The 17,810-nt window shown below is 40.9% G+C and overlaps 1 protein-coding gene across 3 annotated transcripts; it reads left to right on the top strand.

The window, feature by feature from the left end:
* Positions 1 to 663: 663 nt before the first annotated feature.
* TCP11L2 (t-complex 11 like 2) lies at positions 664 to 17,409 on the top strand. 3 transcript variants are annotated; one of them, XM_065654773.1, is made up of 11 exons: positions 664 to 903; positions 3,656 to 3,786; positions 5,756 to 5,925; positions 7,188 to 7,320; positions 8,275 to 8,395; positions 9,142 to 9,362; positions 10,356 to 10,492; positions 11,512 to 11,699; positions 12,985 to 13,166; positions 13,946 to 14,118; positions 14,680 to 17,409. In XM_065654773.1, the coding sequence occupies exons 3-11, from the start codon at positions 5,790 to 5,792 to the stop codon at positions 14,922 to 14,924; spliced, it is 1,536 nt and encodes a 511-aa protein (XP_065510845.1). In that variant the 5' UTR covers positions 664 to 903; positions 3,656 to 3,786; positions 5,756 to 5,789; the 3' UTR covers positions 14,925 to 17,409. The 3 variants fall into 3 exon arrangements, with proteins under 3 accessions (XP_065510845.1, XP_065510863.1, XP_065510854.1); XM_065654782.1 differs by lacking the exon at positions 664 to 903 and adding an exon at positions 1,785 to 1,934; XM_065654791.1 differs by lacking the exon at positions 3,656 to 3,786.
* Positions 17,410 to 17,810: the final 401 nt, after the last annotated feature.

The raw sequence follows: 17,810 nt of genomic DNA, 5'->3' as shown, positions 1-17,810 counted from the left end.
CGGGTGAGGCACCGGTGGCACGCAGCTCCTGTGACAGGAAGAGGTGACGACCCCGACAGGTACTGCTGGCCCAGCGGGTGCACGAAGCTGCTCACAGGACGAGGTCGATACAGCAATGGCCAAAGCATTTGTAATAACAGCGCTGTGCCGCTCCAGGCCGCATTCCTCAGCGGGCGCTCAGCAGGCCTCCTCGCACCGCAGCCGTGAGCCAGGTAGGTGACTAAACCCGGCACGGTCCCGAGTGGCTCCCCTGAGGCTGAGGTGGTGTTTGGGGGCTGCGGGGACCAAGATGGTGGGAGGACCGGGCGCCTCACCCCATCCCGCGGCGAGAGGCTCAGAGAAACAGGGCAGGAAGGCTGGTGGGGGCCTATTTTAAGCTTCCTTGACAGCGCAACGAAGACACCAGCGAACACGCCCTGAGGCGCCGCCGTGTCGCCCCATCCCCTGAGGCGGCTCCGGGGCGGGGCTAACGCCGAGGCCCCGCCCCACGCTGGGGAAGGGGCGGGGTCACTCCGGATCGACGCGGCTCTTCCGTAAACACCACCCAGCCCTTCCCCCGACCTTCCCCCCTGGGAAGGCCCATTCAGCTGCGGGGGGAGGCCATGGAAGCGTCTACCCTCGTCGCCTCGTATTTCTCCCCGGTTAGTGCTCGGATCCGGGAAGAATGAGGAGACACGGGCCGTTTCTGCGGGGATAGGCGTGAGTTGACCCGAGCCCCTCGGGCTGACTCGCTGCCGACAGGCATAAAAAGGTTACATCCTCCCCCGTCACCGGCAGAGATGGACGCGCCCAAGGGAGCCACTGATAGTCCGGGCTGGGTGTATAAATCCGGGAGGGGGCAGTTTAAAGCCCCGGCGAGCGCCGCGCGGGACGGCGAGCTGGTGCTGCTGCTGCCGGGCCGCGGTGAGTGAGCGGGGCGAGTCGGGGCAGGGCTGCAGCCGGGCTGCTCCGTCCGACGGCGGCACCGTCCGGCACGGCACACGCTTGGGTGTCCGGGCATGTACGGGCGTCGAGCTGCGGGGTGAGTCCGGGTCGGAGCTGGCCCGGGAGCGCTGCCCTCCCGTGCAGTGGGGCTGGCGCTCCGCTCTGCTGCCCCGGCGGGGCTCCCGCTGCAGCAGGCGGGTTTCGCAGCTCCTGCTCTGGGTCTGTAGCGCGTCCTTTGCCCCGTGTCTCCGGGGCTGCCCCCGTCCCTTAATGCCCGCTGGCCGACGGGCACAGCCGCGGGGGTTCCCCCCTGCAGCCCCGCAGAACAAGGGCACCCCGGGGCATGCGGGGCCGGGACGCTTGGAGGCGGGCAGCCGGGTTCGTCTTCCCCGGGGCTGGCAGAGACAGGGCTCCCCCTTGCTCCTCTTCTCCTCCTCCCTTCCTCCCCGCCGGCTCTGTCCTTGGAAACGCTGTTTTGTTTTGGTCGGCGAGTGCCAAGCTCCTGCCCGTGTTGTTAAAAACATGGGGCCGGGGGAGGAGACGGGCAGCGAAACAGATGGAGGAAGAGGAGGAGCCGCCTCCGACCGTGCCGCTCCCCGCGTGGGGGGAGCCGGCGGGCAGGGCACGGAACGCGAGTCCCGGGCCCCACTCAGGGCGGCGTGACCCCTTGTCACGGACCCGGCGGGGCGCGTTGCCTAAACGTCTGGGGTGAGGGGAGCTCCCGCGGCCGTCCCGCACACAGGGCGGGGGGACGGGCTCGTCTCCGTCTTACTCGAGTGTTTTTAAGCCCTCAGCCGCTGTCTAAAGGGAAGAGCTGCGGAACTAGAGAGCTGAAGGAGATGAACGTCGGCTGTGAGCTGTCAAAAGCGGGGCATGAGGGAATTCCGCAGCTCTTAACAAAGGCTCTTTGCTGCTCCTGCGCCGCGAGTGCTGGCAAAGGGGGGAGCCGGTGGAAAGGAAACTCGAGCCCAAAGGGATTCAGTTGGTGCCAGCTTCGAGATAGCAAAGACGTAAGCCCGGTGGAATAAACAAAGTTGAGACGTTTATAGTGGTAAAACTGGACAGAGCACTTAGAAAGCGTGTGTGCGTGGAGGGTCTTATTTGAACAAAGCAAGGCTGTGGAAAACCCTTCATTGGAGATGGTATCTGAAGGGAGGAAAAAAAAAAAACCCAAAACTTCCAAGCTGTGTTTTGATTTTTCCCAAAGTGCCTTATAAAATAATTTCTAAAGGAAGCTTTCGGGAATAAAAAGTGTGTTTGTGTTCTCTGAAACCAATCTGATCTTGTGATCTTCATCAGTTCTAAGTGGAAGGTTGAGTTGGGTGGTGTGGTGACCATATAAAAGCAAGATGCCCTTAGGCATCTACAGTGTTGTATTCATTGTGTCTTTACTAGAAAGAATAATCCAAAATGTATAAATAACACCAGATACCACCATAATTTAGTTCACCCTTTTTAAATTAACTGGAAACTTGGGTTTTGTAAATGTAGAAGATATTTTTAGCTTTGTCTCCCACTTAGAGTTTATCCTTATAAAAACTGCAAAATAGTGCTGATCAAAAGAAAGCAAACGATGTAATAAAGCCCACTGTGAAGGTATTCAACCTAATGTAAAAGTAAATGTCAGTTGTTATTAATGCAGGAAGAGTAAAGCAGGTTGTAACTACAGGCTGACCCTTTAATAGAATAGGTAGGATATTAAGCTGTGTATTAAAACAACAGCCTAATATGTAGTACCTAATTAACAAATCAAAAATAAGATGGTGTTGTATCCTCGAGATGTTGAGTTACAAAGATATCTTGGGAGGCTAAAGGGCTTCCTGAAATATTTTTACTTGGAAATTATATTAATCTAAACTTAAAATTGCATGTGAACTCGGCTGTTAGTAATTTATGAGAAGCTCTTGCTGTCTACGACAGCATAAGGAAAAGCAGCTTTTCCAGTGTATGCTATAAAGGATGGACTAAGTAACTCAGTGGTGTATTGTTGTAACTAATTAGAAAAGCCTTTTTTTTGGTTTGTACTTCCCTTTGATATGCTCAATGAATGTACTTTTCTCTAACCTTTTTAGCTGTCAGGCAGCATATTTAAAAACTCTAGATGGCGTATCTGGATTCTGCTTGTGTATTCATGTATGTTTACTTTGATGTGCTTGCTGCCTTGTTTATCTTTTAAAGTCAGAGTTTAGCAATAATGTTCTGAATCTGCAGAATACACCCATTCTTCCTCACCATTCAGTTTGAGGCATCCTACTAGGAAATATATTTACTGTGGCAAAGGTTGCAGTGTTTTTTCAGTGCGTCATCTCCCTGTGCATTGTTGAAACTTATTATTTCAACTAAGTCTTCTGAAGCACTCTACTGGCAACTCTATCTGTATGTGTGCATGTATTGTAGGAACAGGTATGGTCTCAGTACATTAATATGTTGTGAGTGTGTTTGAAATGCAAGCATTTGTTGCTGAAAGATCCTTTGCTGGGGCCGGTATATAGGCTTAATGTATATAAGTTTTAATTGCTACCTTGATGATTTGGCCTTGGGAATCAAGACTGTGTTAGAAAATAGCAATGCTGAATTGCTTCCATGGCTGGTTTAGTACTTGCTGTCAGGAGTACCTTGCAAATCTGAATATTTACAAATTTGAATATTATTAGAATTATTGTACTGACAGTTAAGAGGAATTTTGGTTTTTCAATGGTCATTTAATTTTGTCTGTGTTCTTAACACCTAGACTGAAGCGGTAGGCACATCTTGAAGTGCTCTTACTAGGCGAGTGACTTACGAGACCTTTTGGGCCAGTACGCTACTAACAACGCTAATCAAATCTTTCGATGGACCACGTGGAACATTAACCTTTCGGAGGTTAGTTACTTGTATATAAATGAGTTTTATACACGATTAAAGCCTGGAAATAGTGTGCTGATGCTGATCCAGAAACAATGTGGGAGAGTAATATAAGCTTTGCAGGCTCTGTAGGGTTACTGTGTTTAAGTGAGCGGTTCCACATCAAGAACCTGGAGTGCATTCTACAGGTGGTTTGCTCACCACAACTAGTTTCTAGTCAGTGCTAACTTTGAGACTTGTAACACATCTCAACTGAAGAAATAGCTTTAGTCTCTTGTGTAACATTAATGACTCATTTCTAATTGTAACTTAGACAAATATGATTTCCAAGTCAAAAATATCTCAGCCTTTTGGTTTTCTAGGTTCTCTTGCAACTGTCCTGTTTCCTCAGTACTATTTTAAATATCTGCTTGTTTTCAGTTGCATGTTAGAAATGGTAAAATTGCTGTTCTAATAAAAGATGTTAAGGATCACAACTAACACCGTAAGTCTTGAACCCATGACCTCTATATCCTGATCAAAAGTCCATTCTTACTGACTTCTCCAGTAAGGTAATAAACGGTGCTGTGTTCTTGCTGATGTGATTAATTCTTTTCACCAAAAAATAAAAAGCACAAAACACTATATAAGGTGCTCAAATGCATCCTCTTTCCTCTTGGGAGAGGAGGAGTGGTAAACATGCACTTAACAAATGTTAATCACCTCAATTAACAGGGGAGTACTCATCAGTTAAGTACCTCATGGAGTTATGAAGGTCTATTCAGGACAAGCTGGTACCCAAAAAATGGAACACTCTAAGCTTTTTAACTAGGTGCCAGCATTAAAGAAATCTTCATTCTTACTCCTTTTTGTCTACCTCTTGCCCCAACAACATTGTTTATTCACATAAATGCACACAAAGATTACCCTTTTGCTGCCAAAAGTGTCTCTTCCCAAGTTCAGCTGTTGCGAAGTGCAGTATTCTTTGCCTTGCTAAAGTTTTAGCAATTTAATTATAAATGAGGTCATGTTACTTAAATTTGCTGATGGAAGGCATTGTTGGCTGTGTCTCTTCATGAAGTCTACTACAGAATGCTTCGTGGCCCTAGTCAGTGATGGACAGCTACTTTTGGTATCTGGGCCAAATTCCTTTGGTAGTAATTGTGGCTGACTTCCAGTTTCTCATTTTAATATGGTTATGAACACATTTTTCACTTCCCGTCATACAACTATTAATCATCTCTATCGCACTGTGCAGCTGTCCAAATTCTCTGCAGTTGCACATTATCTGCCTGGGAGGCAGTTTCTTTATGTAGACAGAAGCACTAAGAAGCATGACACTTCTCAGTGTTAAATGTCATGTATGCTGAATATAATGTTAGAGGCTCAGAGTTACTGTTTGACTTAAAACAGAAAACCCATCCACCCTCACCTCTAGGAGGAGTGTTTTTGGGGTCTATGCCATTGTTGATCTGATTCTGAGCAAAGACCCACCTAAAGCAACAGGCCAGGCTTCTAGCTACACCTTGTCAGGAAATGTAGTATTTTGAATTATTTACCTACTCTCCCCCAGCAACTTCTGTGTTTGCTTCAGAGTTGTTACACTCAGTGCAGTCCGTTTGTGGAAGGAAGCTAATTGCTAAACAGCACTTGATGAAGTCATGTGGGGGATGGTAACACCATGAGGTGCCTTTATGGATGCTGAGTGCTTCCAAAATTCTGACAAGCAACTTCAGGGCTTACTGTGGGTAGTCTTTCAATTTTTTTAGACTGCCTCTAGCATAACCATTAAGGTATGAAACAGCAGAAGGAAAAAAAAAAACTTTCTTGCAGAACAGGCATAGTTTGTTAGTAACTTTATGATTCTGCATGTGAAGCCAGATCCTTTCTGTAACACCTTTTGAAGAAAGGCAGCTTCATTCACAATATAATGATTGGTATCTGACTTTTGAGAAACAAACAAATAAAAATAGTAAGTGCTGGTTTCATGGTATATTTGTCTTTCCAGGTCTTGTTTACTGTAGCAGCTAAAGTATATCAGAATGCCTCTCAATGATGACCAGAACAGTGATTCAGATTCTTCACGCCTCTCTGAAAGCACAGCTTCTTCCAGCGACTCTGAGTATTCAAGACAGAGCTTTAACAGTGACTCTTCAAGCAAACCCAGCTCCCCAGCGTGTAAGCCTATTTCAACCTTACCTGCATTGTGCATAGACAGACAAGGCTAACTTATCTCATTTCTCTTTGCTGTCATGGGTAGAACTCGGGATTCTGAATCTCTGTTTAAGAGTATTAAGAGAAAGGCATGGCTTTCTCTCTGAGAAGCAGCGCGTCTCCTTGTGTATGGAACACCACCAGCAGCCGTATCCGTGGGGGTCTCCCTGTGCACACCTTCCCATTGGAAAGTGTAAGAAAAGTGTGCCACCGTGGACGTCCTGATCTTGAGCTAGTCTTTATGTTGGTAGCAGTCTGCCACTCAGTCAGACCTGGCTTTGTCCAAAGGATGGGTTTCTTCTGTTTGCTCCATGCACTTTAAAATTAAATCTGTATTACGTGAAGTTACCTGACATTAATCTCAAATTTACATTTTTTTTTCTTGTGTAAAAATGAGGATCAAACAGAAGAAAAAAACATTTGCAAAAATAAGGTATTTTGAGGAATAATCAATAAAGCCTTGGCTAAGATGTGCTTCATGTTCATGTCTGTAAGCATTGTCAGATCCTGCATACTTTTTGGTATCTATATAAGTGAAATCTTGCATTAAAACAAACTTGTTAGTGGAGCTGCAATTGGCAGCTGGCTCTTTATGAACAGTTTTCAAAGGCTTCATTACAGACGCTAAATTAAATGACAGAATTTTGGGGTTTAGAAACTTGGGGAATTTCTTCCTGCTTTCCAATGTAGTGATTCTGATATTCCTAATATTTTTTTTTTTATAAAAAGGGAGTGTAACTTATGATCCATCTGCTATGGAATATAAGTTGAGGGTTCTCAAGTCAGTAACTTCAGAACCTTCTCTGCAGGCAATAAAACCACGTGTAGCTATTACACGCTCAGAATTACGGACATCTCGTATCTGTTACTGCCTGTGCTTTTGGTCCAGTGGATTTTACAGAACAGTCAGTAGGAAATCTGTGGAATGCGAGATTCTGTTTTAAAGGGAAAAAAGATATCTTGGTTAAAATGCAGAAATATGAAATTGCTTTTCAAAGTGTTATGAGGCTTGTATGGTATTACCCACACACACACCCCCCTGATAAGATGGGAGTTTCCTGAGTTAGTGTTTTAAGAAGATATAAAGACCTGGTAATCCTAGGGTGTTTCTTCTAGAGTACTAGAGTCCAATTAGCAAGCAGTAAAACTTCCAAATTTTAATATTATAAAATTGCACTTATCAATCATAGATATTTGGCTTGAATGGATCTTGTTTGTTCCTGCAGCAAGCCCTCCGAAGATTATTACATTTGATGAACTGATGGCAGCTGCAAGAAACTTGTCAGACTTGACTCTAGCTCATGAAATTGCTGTAAATGCAAATTTTTGCATAAAACATGAAGCCTTCCCACAGAACAGGTAAGAGCCTGAATTTTGCAAAAAAACCAGCAGTGGGGTTGGGAAGAGAGGAGAAATGAATGGAGCAGCAAATTAAAACAAACAACAAAAACCCCTGAGTGAAAACACCTTGGAAGGCAACAGATTTTCATCCTGCACCTCCAGGAGTCACTGTCAAAGCTGTCTTGCTTGGAACAGGTGTTGCAGTCCAGCTGAGTTGTTATAATGTCTTGGAGCATATTGCTCTGTCTTAAATGTCATATGGAAGACAAAAGGCTAATGCAATAGGAATGACTGTGGTGGAGGTGAGTATCAGTCTGTTCTGTTCAGTTCCAAGCCCTGTGGAAAAGAGGAGCTGGTGGCCTTCTACACACTTGTTGTGTAGTAGCTCATTGGTGCCATAGTGATAAGACAGAGCTTATCATGAACATAGTTCTAATATTAGCCTCAGAAGAGATGCAAAAACACCTGGAGAAACAGAGGAAGTGAGAAGTAACTTCCCTCATGTAGGTAACTAAAATGTTCTTACTTTTAAGTTATCCATGTCTATAAGCAACCCTGGTCTTTAAGAAAATTTACATAAAGAAAACAAATAGGTTTTAATTGCACAAGTCCCTTAACTGATAACTGGTTATATGATAGAACAGTTTGAGGAAGCCTAGTATATAACATACCAGGTTAGGATAATGAATACAAATTTGACAAGGAAAAAGGAAAGGTAATACCTCTTTACCTACATCTGAATTGCCAGCACCGCTTCATAAAATACAGGTGTTTTAGGAAAGGTTTACCAGTCTAGACCATGTTTTGGCAGCTGACAATCCACAGCTCAAGAAAGATACGGTTGCAGGGCATAATAGTGGAGTGTGTGTTTGTGTGTTTCCCAACGAGTGATTAGGCAAATCCAAAACACTTGTCACTGAGGATGAAAGCTAGTTGGGAGTCTTTTCTGTATCTAATTGACTTCTTCCACAGCTTTGCAGGCACAGTGAAACAAATTGTACACAAGGCATTTTGGGATCATTTGGAATCAGAACTGAATGAAGATCCTCCAGAATATGAACATGCTATCAAGCTCTTTGAGGAAATTAAGGAGGTAACGTTCCTCTTCCCACCATCCCCAGTATTGTTTTGTCAGCTTAGATTTGAGAGTCTCACTTCACTGAAGGGTCTGCTCACTCAGTCAAGACAACATCTTCAAGTGCTTTCTTTTGAGATGGAACTGTAACTACTCAGAACTGCAGTAGTTGTCTATTTATAGTATATTTATATTAACCAGTAATATGGCCGTGCATACACAGTGCCATGTCCACACAGCTTTCATTGCATGATGGTTAGTTGCAAGTCAGCTCTTCTCTCAGAGCTTCACATTTCTACCAGCCTCTTTGCAGCAACACACTGTGTGAGCTTAGTGCATGAACTGGAGCATAAACATGACTGCACCTGCCCAAATAGACTTTATTGTTTATGATCATCACACAGATGAGCATACACACCTTCAATCCTGGCATAATACTAAGTCTTTCAAAATTTTAAGTTAGTAAATGTTTGCTTTATGGGGCAGCCTCCCAGTTTTTGAAAGAGTCTCATCGTTAACATGCTTTCTGGTTTACTGGCTTTGAGCATTTTTTCAGAACTGTACTGTGATCCTTTTAAGGGTCCTTTTTTCCTGCTACCTTAGATAATGTTCAGTCTTAATGTGTCTTGTAGTCAGTCAGCTAAATACACTTGACACATCAATATTAAAATCTTACTTCAATGTGTTTACTAAATGGTTTGGGTTTTATTGATAAGCTTTGCTTTTTTTGTTTGTTTGTTTTTGGTTTTGTCCCCTTACTTTAGATTCTTCTTTCCTTCCTGACTCCTGGAGCAAACAGGATTCAAAATCAAATTTGTGAAGTTCTAGATACAGATCTTATAAGACAGCAAGCAGAACATAATGCTGTTGATATTCATGGACTAGCTAACTATATCATCAACACTATGGGAAAGTTGTGTGCTCCAATAAGAGACAACGATATAAAACAGTTAAAAGCAACTGACAATATCGTAGAATTACTGAGGTTGGTATTCAGTTTTTGGTGTGTTTTTGTGGTGGTTTTCTTTGGTTGGTTGGTTTTGGGTGTGTGGTGTTTGGGGTTTTTTTGAGGAAAAACCTCTTATCGGAAAGAGTGCTGGGCAGTGGAAGATGGGGGTAAAGTCTTAAACTGACACAACTTAAGCCTTCTTTACATAACACCTGTTTTCAAATTGTAGGAGAACTTATTTTTATACAGAAGCATCAAAGGGGAGGAGCTATGACCAGAATATTATGTGTATCTTACTTTTTAATGAAATAGGTAGAATGCTGAGATCAAACACTACCAGTTCTGAATATCTAAGCCACTGAACAACAGTAAAAGTACTTTTGCAATAATCTGTGTTTCAGAGGCTGCTTTTTCAGTCTTGTTCATCTGTACAAAATTTAAGTAGCACATTTTTATTGTTCCTTCTTGAACTGTGTATTGTATACTTCTCTAGGAGGCCAGACTTTGCATTTAAAATATCTTTACTAAAGATCTTGGTTTTGAACTCGAGTAAAACACTTGTATAAAAGGGCAGAAACCAGTTTACTGCTCCTTAGGTACACTAAATATTAAATGTTAGTTGTTGTTCTACTATTTTATTGCAACTTGGATCATATACAGGGATCAAAGTAACTGGGCAGAAGGATTATTTCTCTTGGTGCAATTAGAGTGACTAAAAAGTTAAAATCTGTCCATTTAGGCTGAAATGTACCAATTGATATGGTTCTTGAAAACACTTTTTTCTGTTACAGGGTTGTAGCATTTAGGGATGCTAAATACTTGTCGTCTTCTCTGACACCAAGCCTTAAATGCAACAATCCTTCAAGTATCTTGGAAGATAGGTAGCAAACCTGTTAACACTGAAATACCAATGAAGGAGTTAACTTCTCCCAGAACTGAAATTAGAGTGCTAATGTAGGTGTAACTTGCATGTGCTGGTTAAAATCAATAGACTTTTCTAATTGTCAAATTTTGAACTTCTCTTTTCAGACAAATATTCCATGTTTTGGACCTAATGAAAGTGGATATGGCTAATTACAGAATTCAAAACCTTAGGCCATACCTTCGACGTAATTTGGTGGACTACGAAAGAACAAAATTCCAGGAAATTCTTGAAGAAACACCAAGTAGGTATCATGCTATATTTAACCTAAACCTTTATTGAAAAAGAGGACTATTTAAAGATATCCTAGAAAATCTATCAATTGCAGTTAACTTGGAAGAAAAATTCCATTTCTTATTTGGATCTAATGCAAAAATTCTTTGATAAGCAAGCTACTGACGGGCAATTGCTTGACTTGTTATAAAGTATGTTTATCTGTAATCTGGGGTCATTTCAGAAAAATTTGTATTTGCTGAATTGGTTGGTATTGGAAAAACAGATAATGGCTTTTGCTGCCTGGAGGCAGAAGCTCTACATACTGGAAGCAGAGACATTATCTTTTTTTGTATGCAAGTCTGTTGCTAGTCTGAAGTACGCATGTAAAACCAATTAGTGTGCCTGAAAGTTGGAAGGGATGGGATGATTTTTTTTAAAATAAAAGGCAGGCTCTGAGGAAAACATCTTAGGTGATGCAAAGTCAACTTGACCCACGCTTACAGGTTTTGTGTAATGTGACTAAAGAGTCTTCAGGAAAGTGTATTTTCCAAGAAAAAGTAAACTTACTAACATCTGGAGGAGGGACTTCTAAAATGAGAACTTTGAGCCACTGATACAGCCTACTGTGTTTATATACGCAGCCTGGGAAATAAGTCTTTAAAAGCATTTCATTTGCTGTTAATACAGTTTCTCCTTTCAGCTCTGCTTTCCAGTCCCAAGCCCCAACTCTTAAGTGGCCTCTTTGAAAAAGGGAAGAAATGCTTTGGGAACTTGGACTTGGAGGCTTTTTTCCCCCAGAAATCTTGGCTGAAGTTTAACTATTTGTTGTTGGGTTTGTACAAGCTAGCTAGAATAAATGAAGTTGTCCAATAAAGATGATCAGTGGAGAAAAGTGACGGAGAGAATGTACGTGTGTGGAGACTTGGCTGTCCGCTGTGTTTTGTCTTCAGAAGTTCAATGCTGTTAACGTGTACAATCCTTTTCCTCAAGCTACTGCTTGTTTTGATGAAAGCACGTAGTAAATCTGTGCTGATTCGTAATGCTTAGGTGCCCTGGATCTCACAACAGAATGGATAAAGGAATCTATAGAAGATGAGTTGTCATCTGTTTCTGATGAGTCTTCATCATCCCCTGGTGCTGATAGTAGTTCTAAACCAATTATTAGTCCTACACTGGTGCTAAACAATGGCTACTTGAAACTGTTACAATGGGATTACTGCAAAACATTTCCAGAGGTAAGAAGTATATTTCAGTGTCAGATTTCTAGCTGTATGAAAACATTGGTGTAGTATAATATAATACTATTGCTATTGATCACAACAGGCGAAGTACTTCTTAGATTTTGGAATAGTAAATTTGGAATTTTGAGAGTGTATGCTACTCTAGTTTCTGAAATATGAGATGGTAAGTCAACTAGAAAAGAACAAGGTAAAGGTCGTTTTGCCTCTATCCAAGCAGAGCTCACCAGCTCCACCCTAAGAGCAGTCTTGGCCATGCTCAGATGCTGGACTTCATACAGAAAGCCAACTGTTGTCAGTACCTTTTGAGAGAACTGCCCATAGCATCCCACTTTCCTAACAGCAGCAGGATTGGTGCGATCACTCTTGCTTTAGAACAGAATTGGTAAAAACTTGAAGCCCTCTGAAGTAAATACGTGCACTGAGAAAGGGTGAATAAGTTATTGCTTCAAGAATCAGTGTTCAGTTTTTCCTTCCAGCTCCTGATTACTGACCTCTTCAGTATTCTGTAAAGCCATTTTGAAACTGGCCATCAGTCAGGGCTAAAATTAGAATCTGCAGCAAGCGCCTTAGCTATACTTAGAGTGGCGTGGCTTGGCAGAGAATTTGCTAAATACATGGGGATGCTCTTAGTGCTCTCTGTCAGTGAACGGAAGGGAAACCACCTTATTCTTACCTTTCCTTTGAACAGTTTTGAGTAAGAGCTACAAACAGGTTTTTCTAACCTAAAATAAGTCACTCCAGCTACATCTTGCTGTGGGATTACTTGCATTCTTGGTATGATCAACTGGCTTTTTGCCTGTAGAAGATTATGTATCACCTGCAGAACCTGCTCTGGCGGTTGTCATGCACAGTTGTTCATTACTGTTCATCAGTTACAGATTATGGCATTTTTTCAAAGGACAGCTGAATCTAGAAGACTATTTTGTCTGTGAACACTGTAGTGCTCAAGGTTTTTGGATCCCCTGAGCATTCCACATCATGGACTAAACCATTGATCACAGATTTGTCAGCAGGGATGAGGAGTAAGATGCAATGTCCTCAGTTTACTCTGCACTTAAGGCATTACCTTTCTTCCGACCACAGGCTTACTTCTGGTACTCATACATAATGCAATTTTGTGCAATACTACATACTATGGGTATGTCATCTGCTGTCTCTTCTGACTTTGCATATTTGTGATTAAAAAGTATTGATGCTTTATGACTACATCCTATACCTGTCCTTTTTCCTGGCTCTTGCCCTCTGTATTCCTAAATTAGTATTATTGTTTCAATTCTAGACTCTAATAACAGATGAAGTTCGTCTTCAGGAGTTGAGAGAAAAGCTCAATCAGTTAAAAATCATAGCTTGTGTTTGTCTCATAACAAACAATATGGTGGGTGCAGCAATTGTAGATGTGCCTGATTTTGCTGACCAGCTGAAAAGGATCTCTGTTCCTCTTCTTGAAGGCATGAGCAAGAAGTAAGGCCTTATTTTTTGTGTCTCTTCATATTTTTTTAACAGGAAATACCGGGTGGATCTGAAAACCCTTGGAAAACAATTCAAATGTAATAGCCATTGCTTGTTAATAATAGGAAGATACCAAATTTTAATAATCTATATCTATATTCTCTTTACAATGTAAGTCCACTGTACGTTAGGCACATGTTTTCAAAGTTACATTTTAATGAAATCTTCATGTTAGTCTAAAGGATTTGGAGCCTAGTACTAAAGTTCATTCATATGCTCCTAATACTGGAGACATGATGGTAATACATTCACCAAATTGTCTTGCTAGTTGCTTCAAACTTGTTTTAAGTAGTTTAAGCTATTTGGCTGCTTGTTTCTGCTACCGCTTGTGCTACAAGCGAGTCTGATGATGAGCACGTCTGATGTCATCAAAAAGTGTCTCGTAAGAGTTTTCCACTCTGCTTTTTCTCATAAAATGTCATGCATGTGACCTAGGAAAACACCTAAGCATAAGGGCAAAATGAACTGGTGTCACTGCTGCATGCTTGAAATGTTTGTTGTTGGGGTTTTTGTTCTTTGTTTGTTTGAATCACAATCAGGTCTTTATTTTCCACGGGGAGATTTGTCCTGTGTCTGTAGATGTACATAAATCTGCAAAATATAACTTTTCTAAATTCTCTCATTGCAGAGAGCAGGTTGAAAATAAAAGGGAAAGGAGACAAGTGAGGTCACTTTCCAGCCTGTGCTACAGAAGCTGCAAAAGTCAATGCCTTTCTATTCCTTTCTTCCAGAAGTTTTGATTTGAAGGAGGCTCTGAATGCTATCGGTGTCCAGATTTGCAGCAAACTGAACAGGTCTCTAACTGAAAGAGGTCTTCCCACTCTTAATGCAGAAATGCAGAGTAATTTAATGGGTCAAATCGGTCATATTGCTGAGGAGAATAATCCCATCAGTTCCTTGATTGGTAAGATAACACATAATTGTCTTATTGTATGTGTCTGTATAGAAACTTATTCCTAGCAAGCTTAATAATTTTTAAAAGCACTTTATTATTGCAGTAAAATACTGAGTCAAGTAGGAGTAAGGAAACGTTCACCTATGGTGTTCTTGGTATGGTGCAGAACATGGTTAGTCACAGCTAGAAATAATTTTGAAAGTGTCCGTACAAACAAACCTAGAGATGCTAGTATTTTTGAGGATTTAGAAAAACAAGTGCTCTTCAATCTCTTTCCTAACAGTTCTGCATTTAACCTAGTGTGGTGGTTTGGTGTTTTTTTTCCTTTGGGTCTACTTCATATTGGGTAACGTGACTTGTTGCAACAAGTCAATGCTGTGTCCACCTTGCAGGACCAAACTTTAAGAAGCTTTCGGTATTGTTTCCCACTGCAATGCGAGCTTGGGGAAGACATATTACCTACATTATTGGATTTTTTTTGCTGTGCTGATGTGCAGGGTGCTTACAAAGCAAGTAGGGCTTCATCTTGGGTTTACATTTGTTCTGAGCGTGCTTTGTATTCCATTTCAGACAAACGAATCCAGTTCTTCATGAGAAGTGTGCTTGCTCTTCCGAGTTTTCAGAAGTGCATGCCCACTGTGCCGGGAGGCCTTTCTGTGATTCAGACAGAGATGGAGTTTGTTGGATCTCAGTATGCGAGCATTGTAAACTTTAATAAACAAGTGTATGGACCATTCTATGCAAACATACTTAGAAAACTACTTTTTCCCGAGGCACCAATGGGGAAAGCAGAAACAGAAACACCTACCAATTAAAAAATGGGACCTATTTCTATACCCCTTTTACCTTCCAGGACAGTGATTTGGCTTCCCACTAAGAACAGCCCACTTCAGTGACTATTCGTGAGAAAGATCTTGTAAGTTATATGCAGAAAGTTTCTGAAATTCACTGGGAAGAAGTAAATTTCAAGGACATGTGTATTTTAATAGACTAAATTTGTTTAATGGATTTTGTCACTCGCAATAGCCAGTGGATTACTAGTTTTCAAGTCAAGCATTTATTATGATTTGCAGCAGGAAGGAGCTGGCAAAGTACTTACTGTTTTGCCACCATTAAAACATAATGTCATTTTTCAACTTAAATATATTTACATATAGCAATGCAATTATGAAATGACAAAAGAATTATAGATAAAACGTACTATGCTTACACTTTATTTTTGTAGAGCAATATCTAATAAAACAATTCTTTCTGAAAAGAATTTGAAGCAAAAAAAGTACAAGCATAACTGCTTTTGTAACCAAACCCGGGTTCATACTAGGCCAAGTTCTGGTACTCCTGCAGTTATGGGAGCCTGAACTTAGGCTCTGTTGTTTATACATTAAGGAATGCCAGTATTAGAAGCTGTTCGGAGTATAGCAGTTACAGAAGCAGCATTTACCGCTTGAAGTAGGAATCATTCAGAACTTCTCAACTGTAATTGAAATTAATGATAAACACCTAAGAAACATGATGTTGGGAATGGCGGGGGGGGGATAAAATTATGTATATAATGTTTAAGCATTTTGTTTATCCAGTGGAGGTCATACAGATCTTAAATCTAATCTCTAATATGTGTATGTAGTGATCTTTGATCTTAATGGGTATTAAGTATTTTTAAGTTGGGTCTTTCTGATCTGTCTTCCCCAAAACACTTGAGAATGACCTTACAGGCCACAGAGTAACTTCCCCTTTTATATTCTGTTGAATGAGGGTATAAGCTTTTCAAAATGTATTCTTTGGTCTGAAAGCCAGAACCCAAATTGTTAGTAATTCTTGCAAATGTAATTAGATTCACTTTCACTGAGTCTTTGATAAATACTGCATTTTTCTTCAAATTATCTTCAAATTCCTTTGGAATAGGTCCCAATACTTAGTTCCCATTTAAGACAACAGGAATCTTGCATACAGAAAATCCATAGGTTTGGAATTGAGAAATGTGGGAGTAAACTTCTGTAAGTTTACATAGGCTTTATTTTGCATATTTCAGATTACTGGGAATAGATACTGCTGGAATACATATTATAGACATATTCTTGTCTATGAAATTGAATCAAATTTACTTGAAAATGATCTTTTAATATATTACCATATAATAGTCCTTTTAAAGTGTCATATATATTAAAAAGACTCCATGTGGTACAAGTTCTATAGCTTGGTTTAATATTTTATATTACAGTCTATTTTTATGAAGAGACAAAAAAATTGCCCGTAAAAAGCTTAATGTGTGACACAAATTGTGTATGTACATTACTATGTCTATCTTAAAGGTCTAAAAAACTGGGCATTATTAGCACTGTGGTTTTGTAGTCAATTTTTACAGAATTGTGTATTCTTTTTAGTAAGGGAAATGACTTCTAGTCCGTCGTGACTTGAGTCACATGTATGTGATAAGAAAAACTTTCTACAAAATGCCTTTTTAAAAAATTTCTCTAGTGCATTTCTGCTCTTTTATAAAAACATTGCACAAAATAAAGATGAATACATACTTTAAAGGGAACTGCTTCTTGAAGCCTGAAAAACCTGAGAGAAAGGAACTCTTAGAATATAGCGATTGTGCCACTAGGTAAAACAGGCTTGCTCAGATGAATATCAAACTTTGATGTGCAATTCAAAATCATCAAGAGAAGAATGCATTTCAAAAGCAATTATGAGGAATTAAATCTTAGTGATTTGCTACATCTTTAGAAATACCTAAATATTTTGAGCTTCAGCCAAAAGAGGGTTTTATGAACATTTGAAGATGATTTATAACATGATTATGAACTTTTTATCATGATACTTTATATGCATTTTATTGTAAAAATAAATATTGAACTATATAGATCTTTAGTGTACTGGGGAAACTGTCATACTAGTTTTTACCAGTAAATATTCAAAAAATGAGGATTCATTGGGGTTTTTTGTGATTTAAGGTGACTTGCAAAGGGCATTTTATAGCATGGCCTATGTTTCAAGTGATTGTTTAATGTATCTTAATTTTTATTTAATGTTTCAAACATGGACACTGCATCTGTTTAATGTCATGTGTTGCATGCTGTTTATGCTGCCGTGGCTGAAACGCACTTGCCTCTACTCTGAAGTTGTCCTTGTGAAACAAGATGCCATTCTGTAGCAGCTTTCTTTGTTGAAGTACAAATATTTGAGGTTTTGTATGCGTTAAATTTTGTTTGTGATACCAGTGGTGGTAAAAAGTCATTTATGCAAATTGTTCAATGTAATGGATTGTTAAATGCCGAAGATAAATGACTGCACTAATAATATGTTGTGACTGTCTTCTTCTTCTGTAACTTCTCAGTTGCAGCTGTAGTGACTTTTAGTCCAGTTGCACAAATAACATTCAAAACACCCACTTGCTTTGATCTGACTCCTTGGAAGGTTGTATTGGGTGGGTTTGTGTAGCAAGGTTTTGGTAGTTGGTGGGTGGAAAAACTGTTGCACAACTGCAGCTGGGAGTGAGGAGTGAGTATGTGAGAGCAACAACTCTGCAGACACCAAGGTCGGAAAAGGAGGGAAGAAGCTGCTCCAGGCACCAGAGCAGAGATTCCCCTGCAGCCCGTGGTGCAGCCCATGGTGAGGCCAGCTGTCCCCTGCAGCCCATGGAGGTCCATGGTGGAGCAGAGATCCACCTGCAGCCTGGGGAGGACCCCACACCAGAGCAG

The sequence above is a fragment of the Caloenas nicobarica genome, chromosome 1 (assembly GCF_036013445.1).
Source record: "Caloenas nicobarica isolate bCalNic1 chromosome 1, bCalNic1.hap1, whole genome shotgun sequence".
In the NCBI taxonomy this organism is placed as follows: domain Eukaryota; kingdom Metazoa; phylum Chordata; class Aves; order Columbiformes; family Columbidae; genus Caloenas; species Caloenas nicobarica.
Note: the sequence above shows the minus strand (reverse complement) of the source record. Positions and strands in the feature narration are given on the sequence as shown.